At 40.5% G+C, this 24690-nt stretch overlaps 1 protein-coding gene across 1 annotated transcript; it reads right to left on the bottom strand.

The window, feature by feature from the left end:
• Window positions 1-3600: 3600 nt before the first annotated feature.
• LOC147447616 (large ribosomal subunit protein eL19y-like) lies at window positions 3601-4206 on the bottom strand. The gene is made up of 2 exons (XM_086524372.1): window positions 4011-4206; window positions 3601-3635 (listed from the first exon to the last, which is right to left on the bottom strand). The coding sequence occupies exons 1-2, from the start codon at window positions 4204-4206 to the stop codon at window positions 3601-3603; spliced, it is 231 nt and encodes a 76-aa protein (XP_086380498.1).
• Between the last annotated feature and the right edge of the window lie 20484 nt (window positions 4207-24690).

The raw sequence follows: 24690 nt of genomic DNA on the forward strand, positions 1-24690 counted from the left end.
TTAGAGTTGATCTTCATTGGCTACTTGCAACAACTGAGGGATTTCAGTAACATGGCATCTTTGACTACCATCTTTAACTTGAGTGATTTTCTTGAACCTTGGATTTATGATTTTCCACAATTAGATATGATGGATTTATGATTTTACAAACATCCCATTTTAATTCACCAATACAACAAGGTGAGGCCTCAGGGGGGCGCGAGAGAGAGAGAGAGAGAGAGAGAGAGAGAGAGAGAGAGAGAGAGAGAGAGATAAACCTATTGGATTTTTCTCCTGCTTGGTTTATTTTTAAGTATAGCTCAAGTTGAAGCTTTCTATACCAAATTCAAATAAGAAAAACAAAAAATCTCAATCATAAAAATGTCGAGTACGTCGTGAAACCTTACATTGGCATTCTAAAACATGATGTAAAGGAGGTCAATGTGGCACTTTAACTAAGATACCCATTCACAATCTAAACAAAGACACCAAAAATAAATAAATTGTACGCCTTCTCCATTCTCCTTTAGAGCATGTTTTAATATGCCAGAAAAACAAACACATATTGGTGATTTATATCAAATTAGATACTATCCATGGAGATCTGGATCACCTCATGGGGATTGTGATTGGGACATAATGTAAAAACCCTTACAAATTAAGGTAAAGCACTTGGACTTTTTCATCGTTGATTAAGAAAAGACGCTCCATGGAGAAACCATTACCCAACCAAATCTTTGGATTTTATGAGAAAAAGTATTAAGACGCCTTTAAGAGTAAGAGTGTTTACACATTGGCACCCCAGCTTGGTCAACCATTACGTGAGGAATCTCAAATCTCGAGCGAGATTTTTCGAGCAATCCCTAAAACTAGCAAGACTAGCTAAGCCACACTATACAAACGACCACAAATTTTTGACAAAAAAACCCCCTTGAACAAGGGTTTGGTAGAATGTTTCCTTTGATGGGCTATAACAAGTGGAACCCATACAATGGAGTGTTGATATTCCTCTTCTTGAAACTAGTTTCCCTCAGATACTAGAAGCTCATTTCTACCACCATTGATCCCTGTTGGGAATAGTGGCACCATGATTCCAATGGATATAGATCTCCTATTCCTGCCTCCCTACATGTAGGACCACGAGACTTACACTAAAAGAGTAAGGTTGTTACCACTCAAATAAATGTCATGAATAAGGAGACTCTGGGAGCTTGAGCTTCTCTTCACTTTTTCTTCTTCTTCTCTTGCTCTACCTCAATTTATTGTGGGTTGATGTACGATAACATACTATGTATTTTAAGTTACTATAGAGAAAACAATGGAAACTTGAAAATAATTATATTAATGCAATGAGGCTATTCTTTTGAGAAAATCCACATCATGGTATATATTAAAGTTTGGATCACACCATCATAGGTAGCCTTCTATCTGGGGGGGGGGGGGGGGGGAGAGTTAGTGGTGTTGCCAAAGGTGGTGGCGACAAACGTGTCAAGGGAGGTGGTAATGGTGGGGGATTCTGAAAAGTGCTTTGATAGAAGAGTACGCAAGGCTGATAAAGCTATGACCAATTTTCTTATGACAACTTTGTCCACATGCTAGTTCTCTTTCACCTACCCATATCGATAGAAACCTAGGTTTAGTGTAATTCCACCTACAAATTTTGAGATTCATCTTCAAAACTCAAAGTAGAAGGTGAATAAACCTACAAACTTTAGAGAAATTTAGTGTAAAAACCTTCTCTTAAATTTTTCATGTTTATATGAGCATAGCTAAAAGTTCCTAGACTGATCGGGGTTCCTAGTCTACTGAGTGTCCATCAAAATGCCTCGACCTAGATTACTCACCCAACATGTGATGCCCCTATGCTGTATACACTTCTTAGAGCCATGGTGTATGATTGTCATTGGACTCCTTTGAAATTCTTTTCCTAATGCGGCTTAGCCCTCCATTTTTGTTTGTACTCTATCTATTGTTTGGAAGTTGTACGTCCATCAATGCCTCATAAAAATTCAAATGGATGGTAGTCTAGCATTGCATTTGTCCTCTTGCAAAATGATGTGGCCCAAGCCTCGGTCCTTAGCACCCCATAAGGTAATCCCCTCCAAGCGGTAACTAGGAGGTTGGTTGTGCTACAACAAACAACATTGTGCCATGTTGAGACAAATGTGTTGGCTAGGAAAGGTAAATCTTAGGGTCCCTAATCATTCACAAATTTGGTTTTGAAGGAATAGGAAACTCACAATAGATGAGGCAAGAAGGTCCTCAAGTTTAATCATCGTCATTTTCAACAACTATATAGGATAAACAAAACCCTTCAAAAAATCTCTTTGAAAGAGACGTGAACTCTTTCACGTACGGGCAGGGACCAGTGCTCGAAAAAAACTTTGTTCTGAAAACTTGGCAAACCTACCTATGAAAATTTTAGTGGTAAACTGACTAAATCTGAAGGTTTTTACACCAAATGACGCTAAATTTCTCTAAATTTTGTAGGTTTTCTCACTTTCAAATTTAAAATTTAGAGGTAAATCTCAAAATTTGGAGGTGTGATTACACTAAACCTAGGTTCTTTTTTCAACCCTTCCCCTCCTCTTTCTCTCTCCTCACTCTCTCTCAATCTTGTAAAAAAAAAGTCTCTGAAAGAGCCGCACCAGCATGGAATTTTTTTTATAGAGAGAGAGAGAGAGAGAGAGAGAGAGAGAGAGAGAGAGAGAGAGAGAGAGAGAGAGAGAGAGAGAGAGAGGAGGAGGGGATCGTATATGGGCGAGGGAAGGCTAGAAGGGAAGAGGCTGAGGAGGCGGAGACCGTGCATGTTGTAGGATCAACATATCTGTGCTGATGTGCATCATGCGACCTTGTACTCTGTCACAAGTAGAGCTTCTGCATGTTGACGCAGATCGACCTAATCTCTTGTCGCACCATCATTTTTGGTGTTGCGGCTTGAGTAGGGTTTTCCCAACCGTACTAAGCATCCAATGTGAAGAATCGTGGTGGTTGTTGGACTAAGCGAGGCAAGGGAGGGAGAGCACGTGCTTCTGTGAGGCAAGAGTTCAAAACTTCTATTGGAGACAGGTAGAGGCAGCAAAAGGAGACCTCCAGAGAGGCGCAACTGCTAAATCGCACTTCTCACTCTCCTCGTTGGCTAGATATTTAAGGTCTCTTGGGATAGTTTTTTACGACGTTAAAAATCTCTTCTTCTTCTTCTCTTTCCCTTTGGAAACAACATAAAAGACATAGTAACAATCTCGACAACAATAACCAATAGTCAAAGAAAGAGATGGGGGAAAATTGCAAAATGCAAACCCTTTTAGGCTTGCAATAGTCATGCTTTCAAGAGTAAAGCAAAAGCTGTATCTCATTACACAAGATCAAAGGTCCAAGCTTTCTATTTAAGTACTAACAAGTCACAACTCTTAGCTAAATCTTGCTATGTCGCTCAAAACTGTATCTCATTACACAAGCTCAAAGGTCCAAGGTTTCTATTTAAGTAATAACGAGTCACAACTCTTAGCTAAATCTTGCTAAGTCGCTCAAAACTGTATCTCATTACACAAGCTCAAAGGTCCAAGGTTTCTATTTAAGTAATAACGAGTCACCACTCTTAGCTAAATCTTGCTATGTCGCTCACTTCTTGGACTTCTTGGTGGCCTCAAGGGAAGCTGTAGGGATGGCTAGTGCTGCTTCAGTACTCAATCCCTATGCCAAGCGCTCTTCCCTCTCTCCTGGCGCTTTTTCACTCGGCCCTGATAGCTTTTCCCTTAGCTCTACAGGCTTCAAAACTGATCAAACAGTGTCTTCTCATGAGCCTTCTCAACTTTAGACTTGTGAATACTCTCCATGAGCACGCACTTATTTTTTAACACGTTACCCTTGACCTTCATCTACATATCATGGTACATATGCTTTTCAATCTTCTTAGCCTCCCGGTACTTTCTCAGCAACCGGAGAAGCACTCGCATCCGCCTCAACCAGACCCCCCCCACCCCCCCCCCCCCCCCCCCCCCCCCCCCCCCCCCTAGTACCCCGCCTCTTACCATATCCTGAATGACGGCCTTTCCTTTTAGCCGCCAAAGCACGCTTTGCTCTTGCCCGCGAGTGTATCCTGGTTGGTTTCCGAATCACAAATCCATCCTTGACCAGCTTTTCGATATTTTGCCATGAATTGGCCATAGAGATTTTGTTGACCTCATTGGGATTGAGCAAGACCTTGCGCTTCCCACACTCTAGCATGCTAGCCGCGAGGCTCTTCTACAGCTTGAGGGACACCGTTGTCGCCCACTCTCATGAAACCCTAATGGGACGAATATGGCGATGGGGACAAACCTGCAGACAAAGCTCCTAGCTGCTTCTTGAGAACCTGCTTGCGGAGAAGATAGAACTTTTTCTGTACGAGAGCAATTGAGCAATGCAAAGTGGTTTTTTTATTTCATTCACTTGGTAGCTTCTCGCACAGAGCTTTTTTTAGAGATTTTCATGGCAATGATGTTTTTTTAAAGTTTAAATCTAATGCCACGTGGTGGCTGCTGCTGCAAAAAGAGCCTTGGGCTCACCAAGTAAAAAAACTCTCTAAAAGAGCGCGCACCGGCGCACGCTCTTTTAGAGAGTTTCTAGAGTTGTGGAGGATGTAGAGCACCAATTTTTGCAGCTCCAAATCTACTAAGTGTGGAACTGCAATCCCGGCATGAGTCTGTAATTTCTCCATTACAAGCTGAGGTCACTGCGCCCAGAAGGCAACGCGCACAAGCTCGCGAGGAGCCAAGAAGGTCAGCTGCCACGTTAAGAGACGGGATAACACCAGTTTGGATGACATGATCCTCTTGACGAGTAAAAGGGGCACCGAGGAAGCCCAATTTTGAGGAGAGAGATATCCAGCTCTTGAGAAAATTTGTTGTGGCATGCTATGGAATTGCATTCAGCGATAAGTTTCAGGCATCTAGGCCATGTAGATTAATGGTAAAACTTATACCGCACCAAACGTTGCATACACTTAAATTTGTCTATTGGCACTTTGCATGACTTCATCAGCCAGCATGAACATTCTCTTTGTTCAATGATTTTTTCAAAACTGCCTGGTTGTCACCACATGGGAATACATGGCCACCCACTTGAAATTCAAGTATTGAAAGAAATGGTTTCACTTAGGCTTCTTAAGAGAGATTTAGAGTCTCAGTGATAGATCACCCTACAATCACTATTCTATTCAGCTCTTCGTTGTGCCAGGGAAATGCTTCTTCCACACGATGATAGCGGTCTGTATATTTTGGTGGCAATTGATGACACCTTCTCTTAAATGCGATCTCCTACAATTTGTCGAGTCCATGATTCAAACATTCATTGGTTGTCTGGCTGTCTCATCAGTTTACATTGAAGGTAGCGAGGAAGGTGTCACGGAGGAGGTGCTTGATCCAGATTTTGGTGAGGTTTCCATAGGTCGGCTAGCACCTGTTGATTCGGGTAATAACAACAAGTTTAGTGCGAAAGTTGTAACTTGTGTCAGAATTTGCATGCTCAAAAGTTGTTGCTATATGTTTTGTAACTGTATATATGGGTTGTACTTGTTGATATTATTGGCATTATGGTGGAGAGAGATGTTGTGACATCAAGCTCAATACTTGTTTATGGATTGGTTTCAGGGTTATGGTGGATTATTCTTTTGAGAGCTTATTGCAAGCACACTGGCGACTATGCTTTGCAAGAAAGAGTAGATGTTCAAACTGGAATAAAGTTAATACTGAAGCTATGCTTGACAGATGGATTTGACATGTTCCCCACCTTACTGGTTGCGGATGGATCATGTGACTACTCAATGTTTTGCATGAGTTGATGAATAGATGAGCAAGAAAGTGCTCAAGGTTGAACTCAAAACCACTCCCGAGCCCAGCCCCAAGCCCGAGCCCGAGCCCGGAGGTGGCGCTCAGATCCTCTATATAGGGTCTCCTCTGTCCTGGCTCCCATCTTGCAAACCTCGGAGACCACAAGGCCTGATGCCCTCAAGCGAGTATGGGACTACATCAAGGCTCACAAGCTCCAGAGTAGTATTGAGAAATCGCACATCTTATGTGATCCTCCCCTTAACACTAGTTTGGTACCAAAAAGGACACTGTAACGTCCTTTTTTCTTAATCTTCAAAAAAATACCATGTGCTTGAAAGAAATAATCTATACAATTCCCTTTAAGAAGCATTTTTATACTAGTAATAGAGTTCTTAAAATTATCTCCTTACATATCTGAGCCTACAAGGATAACCAAATTGAGCCATAAATTTAGTCACACAAATCTGCATTCACATATTTCAAAGAGTAGGCATGATAAGTGTTAAAAAAAATCCAAAGACCTAGGAGAAAATTTTAGTTTTCTCGTTTATATAAATGCTATGTAATCACGTGGCCTTTTACTCAAAGAACAAAAATTACATTTGTATTTAATTATGCCTAGCTATGTGGGTCAAACAGACATGCTTTATAAATTGGATCATATATAAAGTAAAACACATTATATCCATGCATTAAAGTCTTGACTAGTTATATATACATGTATGATTCCAAGGAAAATTATAATTGAAGAGCGTTGAAGAAATTAAATGGGGTACTTTTTTATTTGTTGTAACACTGCGCATGCTAGAAATTCTTGATATTTTATGTACAACATAGTAACTAGAAAACTCCACATAATAATAGAAAATTTTGACAAAACCAATAAAGTGTAGCGAATTCCTTGATAACAAGGCATTTGGGGCATTTGAATACTCATTTAATTGGTTTTTTAGATGAAAAGAGTAAATCAACTATAAGTCGTATGTCATAAAATTTCAAAATCCAAAATTTTTTAGAGGATTCATGCTTTCTAAAGTCTCCAAAAAATATGTAGTATCTTGGTTTTAACCCCTAGATTCAACTTAGAACATGAGTTTCCACAATGATAGCACGAATTGTTTGAAAAGAGCTTTGAAAGTCTAAAAATTACCTCTTAAACAACATTTTGCAAAAATCAGTTTCTCATTGACTGCTTATAGTAAATGATAAATAAAGGCTTTCAAATATGATATTTAACAATCAAGATGGTATTTGCTATCAATATGGGTTGATAAGTTTGAAAATATATAATTTCTTTAGAAAGTTATAGAGTTTTAATGTTTTTTAAATCAAAAATAGCTGCGTAAATTCTCATTGTAGAACTTATCATATATCTTTTTTTATAGTATATATTTTGACATGATAAAAATGGTGTACTTTTTTCACCTCATAACCTATGCACACAATGAGCAAGAGCTAAAAATTCAACTGTTAGCTTATAAATATAAATGTCAAAAGTTGATGAAAAAGCAACGTGTCATGTAAAAAGGGTGCCCTTGTAAGAAGATCACAACCTTGTAGTATGGGCATGGCAAGACGACATGGAAGGGACGATTGGTGTATAAATGAACTAATGAGGTGCAATAAATTTCTATCAAATTGATGTGGCTAAGAGGTGGAAGGATGCACATGCTCTCAAGTGTAAATGATAATCAAGAACCAAAGTACTAGACAAGGGAGCACTTACCTTACAAAAAGAAAAATGGGATGACTTAAGCTTTAAGTAAAGGTCTATAGATCTTATTGGTCTATCAATCTTACTTCATGCTCAAACATGTAAAGCCCAAGCGAGAAAAATCCAAGCCAAAGAAGAGTATAAGCAGAGGAAATTACAGTTAGATAAATAGAGATTGAACCAGAAGGTAATATTTTCAAATATTGTGTTACTTTTTTTAAAAGTAAACTTTGATCTTTTGGAATTTACGAGGTAGTCTATCCATTGAAAACTCTTTTTGTTGTAGTTACATCATTATATAACAAACAATAAATATTTTGTTGATGATAAAATTTACTATATTGCGTGTACAAACACTTGCTCGGGTTTGTCTTTGCTCGGAAAAACTCGCTCGGTGCGTGGTAAGACTCCCATTACGCTTGTCAATGGTGGATGAAAACCGACACTCTCGTTGGAGAGGAGAAAAGAACGTTTGAATTCAATGTATAAAGCCCACTTGCCCATCCAAAAGCGACTAGGCAAATAGATTCTAGTGAATAAGTAGCTTAAGTGTTAGGTGCTATCATGGAAGAGATTACAAATAAACTCAAACACCTACAATGTGCATTGAACATAAAGAAAGGTAATGCAAATTTCATGTGTGCAACTAATTAGCTTTTTAATTAAACCATAAAGAGGGAAATCCGAGATGTCTAGACCCTTTGGGAAAAAATTCATCTTTCGAAAGAATAATATTGGGATGGATGATCTCTCAGCAAGTTTTCCCTCTTCATGTCAAACAATGGTAGAAAATCCAACTTATTGGTATGTTGGGCATAAAAGCTAGTTAGTAGGCAAGAGGTTGGCAAGCTAAACAAAAGAATTTTTGGCGAGCAAGACGACGGCGTGTCAAGTGTCACTCGCTTGCAAGCAAAGTGGGACATGTTGTAACCTAGGGGAAATGTTAAGTATGGAGCCTGATTTACCCTTGTAATTTTCTGTGGTAAAAGCGCACATTTGTAAGGCCCGCATTATGAGGAGAAGCCATCGTGCGTGAAGGAAAATCACTCACCGGAAACCAAAATTTTCATGGACAAGAATCAGGGGCAACTCTAAAGGCCTCGGGGGCGGAGGCCCCCGAGACTTTTTTTTTCGCCGGAATATTATGGCCGGACGGCGGCCGGAAAGTGGTCGAAAAACAACCGGTCGGTTGGCCGGTGGCCGGTAGTCAATGGCCGATGGCCGAAGTCAATGGCCGGTGGCCGGTGGTCGAAAGTCAATGGTCGGTGGCCGGTTGCCGAATTCAATGGCCGGTGGTCGAATTCAAAAGCGGACTTGTCTTCTCAAGGGCGGCCACACATGGGCGGATTGGAGGGTCCGATTTGGACTTATTCGCACAAGGGCCGCTACACATGGTTGTCTCTCATAAGAGAGGGCAGCCCTTTTGGCCTATAAAAGGAGGCCATTTCTACACACATTTCATAGTGTGAAGTTGATACAACAAGGTGAGTGTGAGGTGGTGAGAGTGAAGCAAGGCGGGAGCTCCATTAAGGGTATAATCCCTTTGTAAACTACTTCTTGTTTTGAAGTACTAAAGCCATTGAGTGGCTGCTTTCCCGTGGACGTAGCCCACATTGGGTGAACCACGTATATCGTGTGTACTCTCTCTCTCTCTCTCTCTCTACTCTATAATCTCATGTATATAAATCTGTCTCTCTCCATTAAGTAATCTACTCAATTATCTATTTAGCTACGTCTTATTTCATAACAGGAAATGTTTAAAGAAATGGTGCCAATCAATAGCTAGTTCAAATTGGCTAGACTTGAGGTCTCCATCACGTTCAAGCTCTTTAGGGTCTCGATGGCTAGCCCAATTTGGGAATCCTTCTAGTTAATGTATGTGCAAGAACCTTATTGGGATGGGTGACCCCTTAATAGGTTCCCCCCTTGATAACCATGTTCATACCATACCTTCAAATGTTTAGTCATACCTAGACTAGATCTTTAATTCTTTAGGATAACTTTGCAAGGCAAAAAAATTTCAAGCATTTCCAAAAAGAATGAATATAAAGCTCAACATCAATCAATATAGTGTAAGTATCATCAACAAATTCTCTCTAAACATAATTCATAATTGATCTAGGTATCTTAATTCCCTTGATACCTTGTTTCAACTAATCATCCCATTAGCCATCTCGGTGCATCAGATGCAATGGCACAAGAAGTGGGGCAAAAGGTCATCCCTGTTTGATGGATCTCTTCAGTGGGAAGGGTGCAGAGAGGGAAGCATAGAGCCGTGAGATTGCCAAATAGAATTTGGGCATACCTGGTGGAATTCTTATAAAGACCAACATCATGAAAGATTGGATTATAGAGTGCCACTCAATCTTGTCATATGCTTTATCAAAGTCTACTAAAAAGGATGGAATCCTACTCTCTCTCTTTTGCATACTCCATGCCTTCCATGAAAGTGATTATCGCATTCAAAATGAATATGCCCTTGATAAGACCCTTCTATTCCTTCAAAATGGTAGAATCCTTAATTTGGTTGAGCCTCCTACCAAAAAAAAGAAGAAGAGAAAAGACATTGTATATGGTAGTCAAGCTAGTGAAGGGTCTTCAGTTTGCTAGATCCTTTTACTTTTCCATTATGAATCAATTTAGTATTAAACTAACAAAGAGAGTACCTAATCACACAGCTCTTGCCAATGTAGGAGACTAAAGGGAATACAAGAATCTTGATAGTGAATAAAGAGTTTTTTGAGAAAACCATCCATGCCATGAGATTTGCCCCTAGATGGACATCCCAAATTCTCCAAATAAATGGTCTTGTGGAAAGGTCATGCTAGCACTCTAAAGCTGAGGAATGAAAAGGATCCATATGATTCTCTTAAATGTAAGGACCGTCTACAAACCCTAAAACCAAAGAAAATTTCAATGCTTTACATGAAAAGTCCAATGTATGGATATGAAACCTAGAATCTAATGTTCATTGTCAAGATTTAACTAAATTTAAAAGCTTAAGCATAATGGTGATGGTGGTAACATAAAAACATACTTTCAGTAAAAGTGCAAAGACTCATGGTTATGATTATGAGCAAACACTTGTTCCTTTTGCAAACATGCAGAATGAGAATTGCCATTGTCAAATACATACAAATTCTTTAATGCATAGTGATTAAGAGTATATGTGGTGTTAGGTTTAGGGTGGATGAAATAGAGAATCATTCATACTAAGAACATGCTAATTACAATGCTAAGCACACAATGGAAATTGCTAGAGCATAGACACAAAATGCATTTGATTACTTAGTTGAAATGACTACAAAAGAGGTGCTTAAATAGCACAAAGGGAGTAGAATATACGGACCTCATGCATGAAAACTTCAAAAAACCTATTATAAGAGCCAAAATCAAATTTTTATATTTATAGGGGTTTTATTCATGCCTACTTGACTCCTACATGTGATCTTATGCTCTAGAATGCTCCACATGGGACAATCTATGACCAAGGTCTCTTTTGGCAATGCTACACATGCTATATGCCAATGCCCGGTAGACTAGGGAGATGCTCCATGGTGACTCTAAGTCAACCCCACGAAACTTTAAATCCTTCCCTTAGGGTTTGGACAAGACTGACAGATTGAAAATACAACCCAATATCTACACACGATGACACTATCCATACGGGATGACAATACTCCCCTTAAATTGAAGAATGTACAAATCTTCAGAGTTCATCGCCGTCTTCATATTCTTCCTCTGCTACATTGATTACTTGATTCTTTGCCACTTCTTCAATTCTAGTTTGACTTCTAGAGGTAATCAAGTGCAAGGGTGCTGGATAAAAATTCTTCTTGAAGTACTCTAAGTTCAAAAGCCAAGTCTTTATGCTCCTTCATCAGGTGCCAAGGGACACCAATAGATGGTGGCTCATGCAATTGCTTAGCATCCAACAACTTCTTTCTTGTTTGGATCTTAGATTTCAAGTACTTTCCATAATATTCCCTTTGTGTGAGAGCCTTTGTGGTGCTCTTTGTGGGTCCTTTATTTGAGGCTATACTTGAAGAAACCATAGTGCCCCTTGACTTTCTTGGAGAGTGTTAGAACCCTCTTTACATAGGCATAATTAGAAGATCATTTTCAAAGATGAAAATCAAAACACACATTGCAAAGTTTTTCGGAGATGCAATTCCTTTTTTTACAAAATGAGAGAGAGAGAGAGAGAGAGAGAGAGAGAGAGAGAGAGAGAGAGAGAGAGAGAATTCTTTGATATGAAGCAACTCTTCACCTATGGTAAAGTCACTCTTCACACTAGAGAAGCAAGAAAGATTGCTCTTATCCTTTGCCTTGAGACTGGCTTGATATTCCTTCAATACTCCTTTGTGAGAAATCGTGGAAATAATTTTGGAGGGTGAGACTCTAGCTGTGGGAAAGGGGTCTTTATCAGGACTGAGGGTCTCCAAAGCAAGACAAGATATTATGAAATCCGTTCCACTAATTAGCCCCATGGTGTGAGTAGTGGCAGACATAGTGTGCAAATCTAATTGTAATGGGTAATTAGTGAGGTTGAATAAAGTGCAACCTAAATGAGATGCAAATGAGATTGGTTTTAATTAATATGGAGATTAGAGAGATGCTTTGCAATTTAGTGTGAGACTAGGAGATGCTATTAATTAATGGATTAGGAGTAACCATAGGCTCTGATACCACTTGGGTTTAGGGTGGATGAAATAGAGAAGCATTGATACTAATAGCATGCTAATTACAATGCTAATGCACTTGATAACTTAGTTGAAATGACTACAAAAGAAGTTCTTAAATAGCACAAAGGAGGTATCATCTATTGACCTCATGCATGACAACTTGGGAATAACTTATTTATAAGAGCCAAACTCGAATTTGCATAATTAGGGGGTTTTATGCCTACATGTGATTTTACCCTCTAGAAATGCTCCACATGGGATAGCCTATGACCAAAGCCTCTTTGGCAATGCTACACATGCTATATGCCACTTAGAATGCCCAGTAGACTAGGGACATGCTTCATAGTGACTCTAAGGCAAAACCCACAAACCTTCATGTGGATCAACTACTTGGGTTCTTCTTGTTAATGGTTTCTCTTAGAGAATCAAAATCAATGTTATAATTGTACATAAGAGACAAAAGTCTTTGGAAACATCTCGTAGATGATCTTACTACTAGCTTCAAAATTTGGATGACTAACCCATGAACTTCATGTGGATCAACTACTTGGGTTCTTCTTGTCAATGGTTTCTCTTAGAGAATGAAAATCAGTGTTATAGTTGTACATAAGAGACAAAAATCTTTGGAAACATCTACATAGATTATCATACTACTAGCTTCAGATTTTGGATGACTTGTTGAGCATGCAACAAGATTTTTGAACAAAAATACTTGATAGAGTTACACAAACCTATTGTTAAGTAGGCTCCAGAATGTGCTTTTAAGTTTGCATCAGATGTATGATATGTGTTAGGAAATATGATGTAGCTAAGTAGATAATTGAGAAGATTATTTAATGGAGAGAGATATTTCACACACAAGAGATTATAGACACACACACACACACACACACACACACACACACACAGAGAGAGAGAGAGAGAGAGAGAGAGAGAGAGAGAGAGAGAGAGAGAGAGTATACATGATATACGTGGTTCACCCAATGTGGGCTACATCCACGAGAAAGCAGCCACTTAATGGCTTTAGTACTTCAAACAAGAAGTAGGTTACAAAGGGATTATACCCTTAATAGAGCTCCCACCTTGCTTCACTCTCACAACCTCACACCCACCTTGTTGCATCAACTTCACATTTTGAAATGTGTGTAGAAATGCCCTCTTTTTATAGGCCAAAAGGGATGCCCTCTGTTATGAGAGGCAGCCATGTGTAGCCGCCCTTGTGTAGATAAGTCCAAATCCGACCCTCCAATCCACCCATGTGTGGCCGCCCTTGAGAAGACAAGTCCGCTTTTGATTTCGGCCACCCGGCCACCAGCTTGAACAAGGAAGGGGTGATGGGGTGAGGGCTGATATATCCTTGCTTGGAAAGTTTCCTCTAAACTTTATTAGAGTTTTTATTTCTGAACATACATCAATCTGCGTATTGAATTTCTTTTATAACTCTAGAGATGCAAGGCAAACTCACGCCATAATGAAGCCTGGCACTAAATAAAGGCATTCTTGAAGTTGGCTTCGTCGTCAAGGGGCAATAATTGGTTGAGTAAAGGCAAGGTAATTGACCAATTTTCACTTAGATGTGATGGAAGTCCAAAACGCTTTTTTGGAGTAGCCCTATTTGGTGTAGATCTAAATCCATTTGTGCCTAAATGGTTTTCAAATGTACACCTTAAGAACATTGGCATCATGTGTCACATGGTACAATAGAGGTAGCACCTTTTCGGTAAGATATTTAGAATGCTTCGAGTTTGTGTTTCAATTTCACCATTTTTGTGTCATTTTGTGCCCTACATCTTGCAATCTTCTTCAATGATTAAATCAACCACTTGAGGGGTTATTTGGAGCTTTGTGTGTGCATGTGCGTGTGCGTGTGTGTGCATGTGCGTGTGTGTGCATGTGCGTGCGTGCGTGCGTGTGTGTGTGTGTGTGTGTGTGTGTGTGTGTGTGAGAGAGAGAGAGAGAGAGAGAGAGAGAGAGAGATGAAAAGAAATTTTATATTGACGTCTTTAAGACGCCAAAGTGACCTATGAGACCAAAAAGTTACAATTGGTGAATCTGATACAATGTCTGGGTACAAAAAATAGAAAGAGCTAAAAAAAGTGAAGCTGAGACAAAACAGGCGGGAAGGGGTGATGGGGTGAGGGTTGATATAATAGGGTAGCTGATATAACAGGCGGGAAAGGGTGATGGGCTGAGGGCTGATATAATAGGGTAGTTGATGGATACAAATCATCAGAGGCAGGGAGGTCAAGCTCAGATGAGATCCCTCATCGGTCCGCTGCCGCATCAATATCCTCCATGGTCAACACTCTGACTGGTCATCTTGCATGTCGAGCTACAATGATTTGGATCCTCTACTACCATCGTCGACGATGATGTGAGGCCCCTTGTGGTCGTGGGCGTCTTGATCTGCCTAGCTCAATGGCTCGATCAATCAACGTACCTCTAGTGTGGGTGGGATCTGAGATCTGATGTAGCCTATGATTTGTCTTTGAGGTTGGCTCTCCCACGATGTCCTCATCAAGCTCTCTCTATGTCTACGCAGCTCTAGTACAAATAATCCAAGACACCCTTGATCTTCATATCTCATGACTCTAGAAAATGGTCCAAAACCCTCTCTGAACACACAATGAAAATGACCTTGTATCTCGTAGTACATCGGACAGTGACATGTGTAGTGTAGCTCTGTCTCTGGCTCTAGGCAACATAAATGGCATATCCTAGCCTCTACTTGTACCCCTTGAAATCGGTCAGTCTCAATCTAAAGCTGATGTGAGGATGTGTGCATTTGCCTATGAGATAAGTGTGCATCCATGTATGCAGGCCTAGTCACAAAGCCGTCCTCCGTGAGTTCCAGAAGATGCTCTAGATAGAAAACCATCTTCGTGTGCAACTCTTGTGCCAATTGTATCCATGTGCTCATGGTATCTTGCTAAATCAGATCCTCATGTATGAGTGTGGTGATCTTTGTTTGTGTGAGAGATAGGGAGGGTGCATCTAAGGAGTACTGGAATGGAGGCAATCTATCCATGTTGAAACCATGTGACTGAAACCATGAGGTCATCTACTGTCACCTTGCAGTGCTAGCTGTTGAGATGACTCAAGGGCTAGTTGAGCATATCTATCTCTGGGGAGGTCCCATAAGTTATGCATGAAGGATATCGATCTAGTAAGGCCCTCGACCACGAGAGGAGGGGTAGCTAGCTCGGCTCGAATAATCTCATGTGGCACTGAGGCCTTAGCCCGAAACATCCGAGAGATCATAGAGACTAGAGGCCTCTCCATCCATCAGTGCCACCTAATCTACCATGGTGGTCCACCAAGGGTTCCCAAATATGAACCCCGTAAAGCATAGCTGAAGCCACTAGAGTGTCAAAAAGCCACAACTTTGTTCGAGGTTCCTTGAACTGAACCTACAAACACATCTACTCCTATCCTCCCAAGGCTGCATAAGCTCTTGTCAATCTAGTTTTTGCTGTAACAGAAGTAAAGGTATGGAGAGAGCTTTTTGAGGGAGCTTTCTTCTCGATTTTTACTTACAGTAGCAAAAATAAAAAGAAGCTCCCTCCTAGAGAGAGCTTTAGGAGGAAGCTTTCTCCCTTCTCTCTCTCTCTCTCTCTCTCATATTATATATATATATATATATATATATATATATATATATATATGAGAGAGAGAGAGACACACACACACACATATCTACCTCCCCTCCCTCTCACCCTCTCTCTCTCTCTCTTATATATTATATATATATATTATATATATATATATATTATATATATATATATTTATTATATATATTTATATATATTATATATATATATATATATATATATATATATATATATATATATATATATATATATATATGAGAGAGAGGAGAGAGAGAGAGAATTCTTTGATATGAAGCAACTCTTCACCTACGGTAAAGTCACTCTTCACACTAGAGAAGCAAGAAAGATTGCTCTTATCCTTTGCCTTGAGACTGGCTTGATCCTCCTTCAATACTCCTTTGTGAGCAATCGTGGAAATAATTTTGGAGGGTGAGACTCTAGCTGTGGGAAAGGGGTCTTTATCAAGGCTGAGGATCTCCAAAGCAAGACAAGATATTATGAAATCCGTTCCATTAATTAGCCCCATGGTGTGACTAGTGGCAGACATAGTGTGCAAATCTAATTGTAATGGGTAATTTGTGAGGTTGAATAAGTGCAACCTAAACGAGATGCAAATGAGATTGGTTTTAGTTAATATGGCTATTAGAGAGATGCTTTGCAATTTAGTGTGAGACTAGGAGATGCTATTAATTAATGGATTAGGAGAAACCATAGGCTTTGATACCACTTGTTGGGTTTAGGGTGGATGAAATAGAGAAGCATTCATACTAATAGCATGCTAATTACAATGCTAATGCACTTGATAACTTAGTTGAAATGACTACAAAAGAAGTGTGTAAATAGCACAAAGGAGGTATTTTCTATTGAACTCATGCATGACAACTTGGGAATAACTTATTTATGAGAGCCAAACTCGAATTTGCATAATTAGGGGGTTTTATGCCTACATGTGATTTTACCCTCTAGAAATGCTCCACGTGGGATAGCCTATGACCAAAGCCTCTTTTGGCAATGCTACACATGCTATATGCCACTTAGAATACCCTGTAGACTAGGGACATGCTTCATAGTGACTCTAAGGCAAAACCCACAAACCTTCATGTGGATCAACTACTTGGGTTCTTCTTGTTAATGGTTTCTCTTAGAGAATCAAAATCAATGTTGTGATTGTACATAAGAGATTAAAATCTTTGGAAACATCTACGTAGATGATCTTACTACTAGCTTCAAAATTTGGATGACTAACCCATGAACTTCATGTGGATCAACTACTTGGGTTCTTCTTGTTAATGGTTTCTCTTAGAGAATGAAAATCGGTGTTATAATTGTACATAGGAGACAAAAATCTTTGGAAACATCTACGTAGATGATCATACTACTAGCTTCAGAACTTGGATGACTTGTTGAGAATGCAACAAGATTTTTGAACAAAAATACTTGATAGAGTTACACAAACCCATTGTTAAGTAGGCTCCAGTATATGCTTTTAAGTTTGCATCAGATGTATGATATGTGTTAGGAAATACGATGTAGCTAAGTAGATAATTGAGTAGATTATTTAATTATTTAATGGAGAGAGATAGCTTTGACACACAAGAGATTATAGAAGAGAGAGAGAGAGAGAGAGAGAGAGAGAGAGAGAGAGAGAGTACACACGATATACGTGGTTCACCCAATGTGGGCTACATCCACGAGAAAGCAGCCACTTAATGACTTTAGTACTTCAAACAAGAAGTAGGTTACAAAGGGATTATACCCTTAATAGAGCTCCCACCTTGGTTCACTCTCACCACCTGACACCCACCTTGTTGCATCAACTTCACACTGTGAAATGTGTGTAGAAATGGCCTCCATTTATAGGCCAAAAGGGATGCCCTCTCTCATGAGAGGCAGTCATGTGTAGCCGCCCTTGTGTAGATAAGTCCAAATCCGACCCTCCAATCCGCCCATGTGTGGCCGCCCTTGAGAAGACAATTCGGCTTTTGAATTCGGCCACCACCTCGGCCACCACCCAGCAACTTGAACAGGAAGGGGTGATCGGGTGAGGGCTGATATATCCTTGCTTGGAAAGTTTCCTCTAAACTTTATTAGAGTTTTTATTTCTGAACATACATCATCAGCGTATTGAGTTTCTTTTATAGCTCTAGAGATGCAAGGTAGACTCACGCCATAATGAAGCCTAGCACTAAATGAAGGCATTCTTGAAGTTGGCTTTGTCGTCAAGGGGCAACAATTGGTTGAGTAAAGGCAAGGTAATTGACGAAGTTTCACTTAGATGTCATGGAAGTCCAAAACGCTTGTGTGGAGTAGCCTATTTGGTGTAGATCTAAATCCGTTTGTGCCTAAATGGTTTTCAAATGTGCACCGATTCTCCACCATGAGTTGATACAACTAATGCACTTCTTAAGGATATTGGCATCATGTGTCACATGGTACAATAGAGGTAGCACCTTTTCGGTAAGATATTTTGAATGCTTCGAGTTTGTGTTGTAATTTCACCATTTTTGTGTCATTTTGTGCCCTACATCTGGCAATCTTCTTCAATGATTAAATCAACAACTTGAGGGGTTTGTTGGAGCTTTGTGTGTGTGTGTGTGTGTGTGTGTGTGTGTGTGTGTGTGTGTGTGTGTGTGTGTGTGTGTGTGTGTGAGAGAGAGAGAGAGAGAGAGAGAGAGAGAGAGAGAGAGAGATGATGAAATGAAATGTTATATTGACGTCTTTAAGACGCCAAAGTGACCTATGAGACCAGAAAGTTACAATTGGTGAATCTGATACAATGTCTCGGTACAGAAAATACAAAGAGCTGAAAAAACTGAAGCTGAGACAAAATAGGCGGGAAGGGGTGATGGGGTGAGGGCTGATATAATAGGTTAGCTGATGGTTACAAATCATCAGAGGTAGGCAGGTCAAGGAGATCCCTCATCGATCGCTGCCGCATCAATATCCTCCATGGTCAACACTCTGACTTGTCATCTTGCATGTCGAGCTAGAATGATCTGGATCCTCTACTATCATCGTCGATGATGATGTGAGGCCCCTCGTGGTCGTGGGCGTCTTGATCTACCTAGCTCAATGTCTCGATCAATCAACGTACCTCTAGTGTGGGTGGGATCTGAGATCTAATGTATCCTCTGGCTGTTGTAAAGAAGCCTGTGATCTGTCTTTGAGGTTGGCTCTCCCCCGATGTCCTGATCAAGCTCTCTCTATGTCTATGCAGCTCTAGTAGAAATAATCCAAAACATCCTTGATCCTCATATCTCATGACTCTAGAAAATAGTCCAAAACCCTCTCTGAACAGACAATGAAAACAACCTCGTATCTCGTAGTACACCGGACAGTGACATGTGTAGTGTAGCTCTGTCTCTCGCTCTAGGCAACATAAATGGCATATCCTAGCCTCTACTTGTACCCCTTGAAATCGGTCAGTCTCAATCTAAATCTGATGTGAGGATGTGTGCATTTGCCCATGAGATAAGTGTGTATCCATGTATGCAGGCCTAGTCACAAAGCCGTCCTCTGTGAGTTCGAGATGATGCTCTAGATAGAAAACCATCTTCGTGTGCAACTCATGTGCCAATTGTATCCATGTGCTCATGGTATCTTGCTAAATCAGATGCTCATGTATGAGTCTGGCGATCTTTGTTTGTGTGAGAGATAGGGAGGGTGCATCTAAGGAATACTCGAATGGAGGCAATCTATCCATGTTGAAACTATGTGACTGAAACCATGAGGTCATCTGCTGTCACCTTGCGTTTGCCTATGAGATAAGTGTGTATCCATGTATGCAGTCCTAGTCACAAAGCCGTCCTCTGTGAGTTCCAGAAGATGCTCTAGATAGAAAACCATCTTCGTGTGCAACTCATGTGCCAATTGTATCCATGTGCTCATGGTATCTTGCTAAATCAGATGCTCATGTATGAGTCTAGTGATCTTTGTTTGTGTGAGAGATATGGAAGGTGCATCTAAGGAATACTGGAATGGAGGCAATCTATCCATGTTGAAACTATGTGACTGAAACCATGAGGTCATCTGCTGTCACCTTGCAGTGCTAGCTGTTGAGATGACTCAAGGGCTAGTTGAGCATATCTATCTCTGGGGAGGTCCCATAAGTTATGCATGAAGGATACCGATCTAGTAAGGGCCTCGACCACGAGAGGAGGGGTAGCTAGCTCGGCTCGAATAATCTCATGTGGCACTGAGGCCTTAGCCCGAAACATCCGAGAGATCATAGGGACTAGAGGCCTCTCCATCCATCAGTGCTACCAAATCTACCATGGTGGTCCATCGAGGGTTCCCAAATTTGAACCCGGTAAAGCATAGCTGAAGCCACTAGAGTGTCAAAAAGCCACAACTTTGTTCGAGGTTCCTTGAACTGAACCTATGAACACATCTGCTCCTATCCTCCCAAGGCTGCATAAGCTCTCATCAATCTAGTTTTTGCTGCAACAGTAGAGGTATGGAGAGAGCTTTTTAGGGAGCTTTTTTCTCAATTTTTACTTACAGTAGCAAGAATAAAAAAAATCTCCCTCGTGGAGAGAGCTTTAGGAGGAACCTTTCTCCCTTCTCTCTCTCTCTCTCTCTCTCTCTCTCTCTCTCTCTCTCTCTCTCTCTTTTGATCATAACTTCTTCATCCGAACTCCGATTTGGGTGATCTATAGCCTCAATCGAAGAGCACGAAGTCCTCTACGCATTGATGTAAAGACAGAAATTTTCAGAGTTATGGAAGGCGTTTCTGTAGCAGCATTTCCGAAGTGAACAGGTTCAACAAAATTGATTCTCATCTCCTATTTTACATACAATGTCTTCCGGCACTCGCAAGGGTTCTTCTTCTTCAACAAGGTCCACAACCATTGTGGAAAATGATCCAAAATCTCCTAAGTGTGGAGATAGCAACACAACCACCCAACCAACGACATTGGAAACCATGATCATGGCGTACTTGGTATCATTGCAAGAGACCGTAAACAAACAAGGCGAAGACTTACAAGCACTTGCAATGGAGAATGGCACACTAAGGGTACTTGTGGTTGAGAATGAGAATCTCAAGAGGACACTTGAGATGCAAACAACACGTTTGATGCAACTTGAAGAGGAAGTCAAGGAATGTAAACGCTCTCTTGTGGACTTGAATGCTTTGAAGGAGCGGATGAGCAAAGTAGAGCATGACCATGTATTGAAAGAGGAGAAATTTGACACTACGAGCCGGGATGTATGCGACGTGAAAAATGTATGCACACAAAAGTCTTGGGCTGATGTATGTGGTAGCAATGTGGTTTCTAATTCCTCACTCATGCAAGCTATGGTTCAAACAAAGAATGTTGAGAATGTAGATGTGGAGGAGTTGAAGGAACGGGAGCGACGTTCCAAGAACATTGTTATTCGTGGAATTCCCGAAGAGAAGTTAGAGACACCTCCTTCTCTTGCCATTGCTATTGAAGATTTCTTCAAAACCCACTTTGGCATGTCCGGAGTTATGGTCTATGGAGCACATAGAGTGGGGAAGCAAGGAGCTCCTCGCTCGGGAGAACGGCCAATTGTATGCACCATACCGGATGAGACCAAGCGAAATATTATCCTTGATAATAGTTGGATCTATTTGAGGAATACAAAATGTTTTGTATGTGAAGATCGCACTATTAAGCAACAAAATATGCGTCGCAAGGCATATGAGGAAAAGAATAATAAAAACAAGGAAATCTCTCATTAAGAAAATGTGCCCAAGGAGGAGGCAAGTCTCTCAAGCAAATAGGGATGCGTGACCTATGAGACCGAGTTACAATTGAAAATATGCTTTTGGAATTGTAATGGATACCCATGGAATGCGGGGGTTGGCATTGATGAACTAACAAGCAAAGCCGATGTTGTACTTCTTGTTGAAACTTGGGAGCATGATACACAAAGGATTAACGGCTTGGAGGATTACAATGTACATTCATTGATGTGGTCAAAGAATCTCAAGCAACGAAGAGGACAAGGAGGGTTAGCATGTATGGTTAAGAAAGGATTGGAAGATTTTGTATCAATTGTGAAAGATGACAAGTACAAACGTTATGTATGGCTGAAAATTATGACACCAAAAAGAGCACCCATTTTTGTAGCCGGTTGCTACATTCCTCATCATGATTCTCCCTTTTATGCTTGCATGGATAGAGAAACTAAGCATGATAATCTCAGCCAAAGGAAAGAGAAGTTATCACTATGTATGGATTTCAAACGGGCACCAATGTACATTGAAATGGTTGAGCAAAAATTATGGATGACAAAGCTTCAATGTGATGCACCATTGGAAACTAAATGGGAAGCTTTCAAGAAAGCTATTTGTTCTTGTGCGGAAGAATGCTTTGCTATAAAGCATCTCCATGGTATCAACAAAGATAGATCACGCAAAAGGTGGTTTGATAAAGAATGTCAAGATGCTCGAAAGTCCTTGATAAAGCTTGATGCAACTATGGACAAAGACAACTATCAAAGTCATTTGCATACATACAAGGCATTGATTCAAAAGAAGAGAAGAAGATGGGAAGTAAAGCAACAAGAATTTCAAGTCCAAGAAAAGGCACATGCATGTGGAAGATTTTGGAGAAACTTGAGAGGCAAGCGGGTTGAGAATTTTGGTAACTTGAGTCTAGTGGATATGTACACACATTGTAGGCAATTATATGAGCAAGAAAATACTGAAAAAATGCCATTTTATGGTTCACTCCCATGTATGCCGTCTTTTTTTACTATTGAGGATGTATGCGGTGGGCTTGAAAAGTTGGCCACTCGCAAAGCGGGAGATCTTCAAGGTATCAAGCCGGAGATGATCAAATGGACGGGAGATTTTACCCTTGAGTGGATGTGTGATATGTTCAACCTTGCACTTCAACATGGTATGCCTTATGATTGGAGTACTAATTGGGTTAAGCCTTTGCATAAAGGAGGGGATGTAAAGAATGTAAGCAACTACCGGACTATAATGATTGGGTCTCTTATGGCAAAGTTATTTGGGTGCATAATGGAGATGAAATTGAGTGATTGGGCTGAAGAGAATAACAAGCATGCAAAGGGACAAGCGGGTTTTCGTCGATGCCATAGCACCATTGATCATCTTGTCACTCTTCGTGTTCTCATGGAGGAAAGTCGGTTGAAAGGCAAGCGATTGTATTGTTGTTTTGTGGACTTTAAGAAAGCCTTTGATATGATTCCACGTAACAATTTGTGGAGAAGGATGGAAGAACTCCAAGTGCCAAGTGAGTTTATGCTTGCGGTTTCTCGAATCTATGAGAAGGTGATTTGTCAATTGCGCATGGGAAGAGAAATGTAAGCACTATTGGGGTTAAACAAGGATGTCCATTGTCACCAACTCTCTTTGGTCTATGCATCGATCAATTGGAACAAATGGTACTTGACTTTATGCAAGAAGAAGGCATTGAAGAGGTCACTATTTGCAATGCGGTAATCATGCTTTTGTTGTATGCGGATGATGTAGTGCTTCTAGCACACACTTTAGAAGATGCACAAAAGCTTATGGTTGTCCTTGAGAACTTTTGCTTGCATAGTGGGCTGATTGTAAATGAATCCAAAACAAAGGTTATGCTTGTGAAAACCAACCATAAGGAGAAGCCATGCATTGTGTACAACAACGAGACACTTGAAGTTGTTGAGAGCTTTAAGTACCTTGGCCTTGAGGTCCATCCAATCACAAGTGGCATGAATGTGCTATGCGTCGTTTGGAAGCGGGAAAGAGAGCATATTATGCATTTGAGAACATGTGTAATGCGGGAAACATCAAGTGTTGGGTTCTCAAGAAGTATCTTTTTGATGCATTGGTGACACCGGTTCTTCTTTATGGAGTTGAAGTGTGGGGTGGGAGCATCTCAAAGTCTACTTGGAAAGAGTTTGAGAATGTCCAAAAGCGTTTTCTTACAAACTTTCTCCAAGTTAAGACACAAACACCATATATGCTCCTACTTCTTGAGTCGGGATCTCTTCCAATTGAGGTTATGGGCATGGAAAGGGTTGTGGAGTACATGATAAAGATGCGTCAAAACCCCTCACATCGACTTCCTACAATTGCATGGGAAGCAAGCAAAAAAGTTCAAAAGACGCATAAAAGCAAGATCTTGAGCACGGGATGGATGCAAGACATAAAGAAGTGGTTTGGGAGATGGGATGCATTACACTTGCTACATGATGCTTCAATTGACTCTCAAGTGAATGAAGCTTTTCTACAACGCCAATGTATTACGGCTTGGGAGAAATCCGGTGGGTCACGCTTCATACATTACACCACCTATATTGCCCCCAACTACAAAACCATGTTCTTCGCTGAGAGAGGAAACCGTACTCACACTTACATGCTTGAGCCTATTCCCTTGTCCGCGATACGCACTATCGCAGCAATTCGGCTTAGCTCCCATTTCTTTCGATGCGAGATAGGGCGTTGGGGCAATGGAGAAGAGTCAAATCGACTGTGCACATTATGCTCACTGCAAGTTCGAGAGTCTGAGTACCACACACTACTAGAGTGCTCAGCTTTTGATCACATCCGAACTTGCTTCTCTCACATTTTCAGCCATAACTTAGACCTACACACTTTCCTCTCCCAGCCAAAGTGTGGGCTCTCCATTGCGACTCTCATTACTACAATTTTGGAGCATCGAGAGTCACTCATCAGCCGTACACATACTACATCACATGTAACTTTGGTCCCATAGGTCATATTTGACCTCCGCGGACGATAATAAAATCTATCTATCTATCTCTCTCTCTCTCTCTCTCTCTCTCTCTCTCTCTCTCTCTCTCTCTCTCTCTCACACACACACACACACACACACACACACACACACACACATATATACATATATATATACATGCATACATATATATATATTTACCTTTTTATATAG

This window comes from Adiantum capillus-veneris, chromosome 11 (genome assembly GCF_014529385.1).
Source record: "Adiantum capillus-veneris isolate H3 chromosome 11, ASM1452938v2, whole genome shotgun sequence".
Taxonomy (NCBI): Eukaryota; Viridiplantae; Streptophyta; class Polypodiopsida; order Polypodiales; family Pteridaceae; genus Adiantum; species Adiantum capillus-veneris.

Coding starts and splice junctions, on each gene's coding strand:
- LOC147447616 (XM_086524372.1), bottom strand. CDS start 4,206: ATGCTAGAGTGTGGGAAGCGCAAGGTCTTGCTCAATCCCAATGAGGTC. Junction 3,636..4,010: donor AGGCCGTCATTCAGGATATG/GTAAGAGGCGGG, acceptor CCATCCCTACAG/CTTCCCTTGAGGCCACCAAG.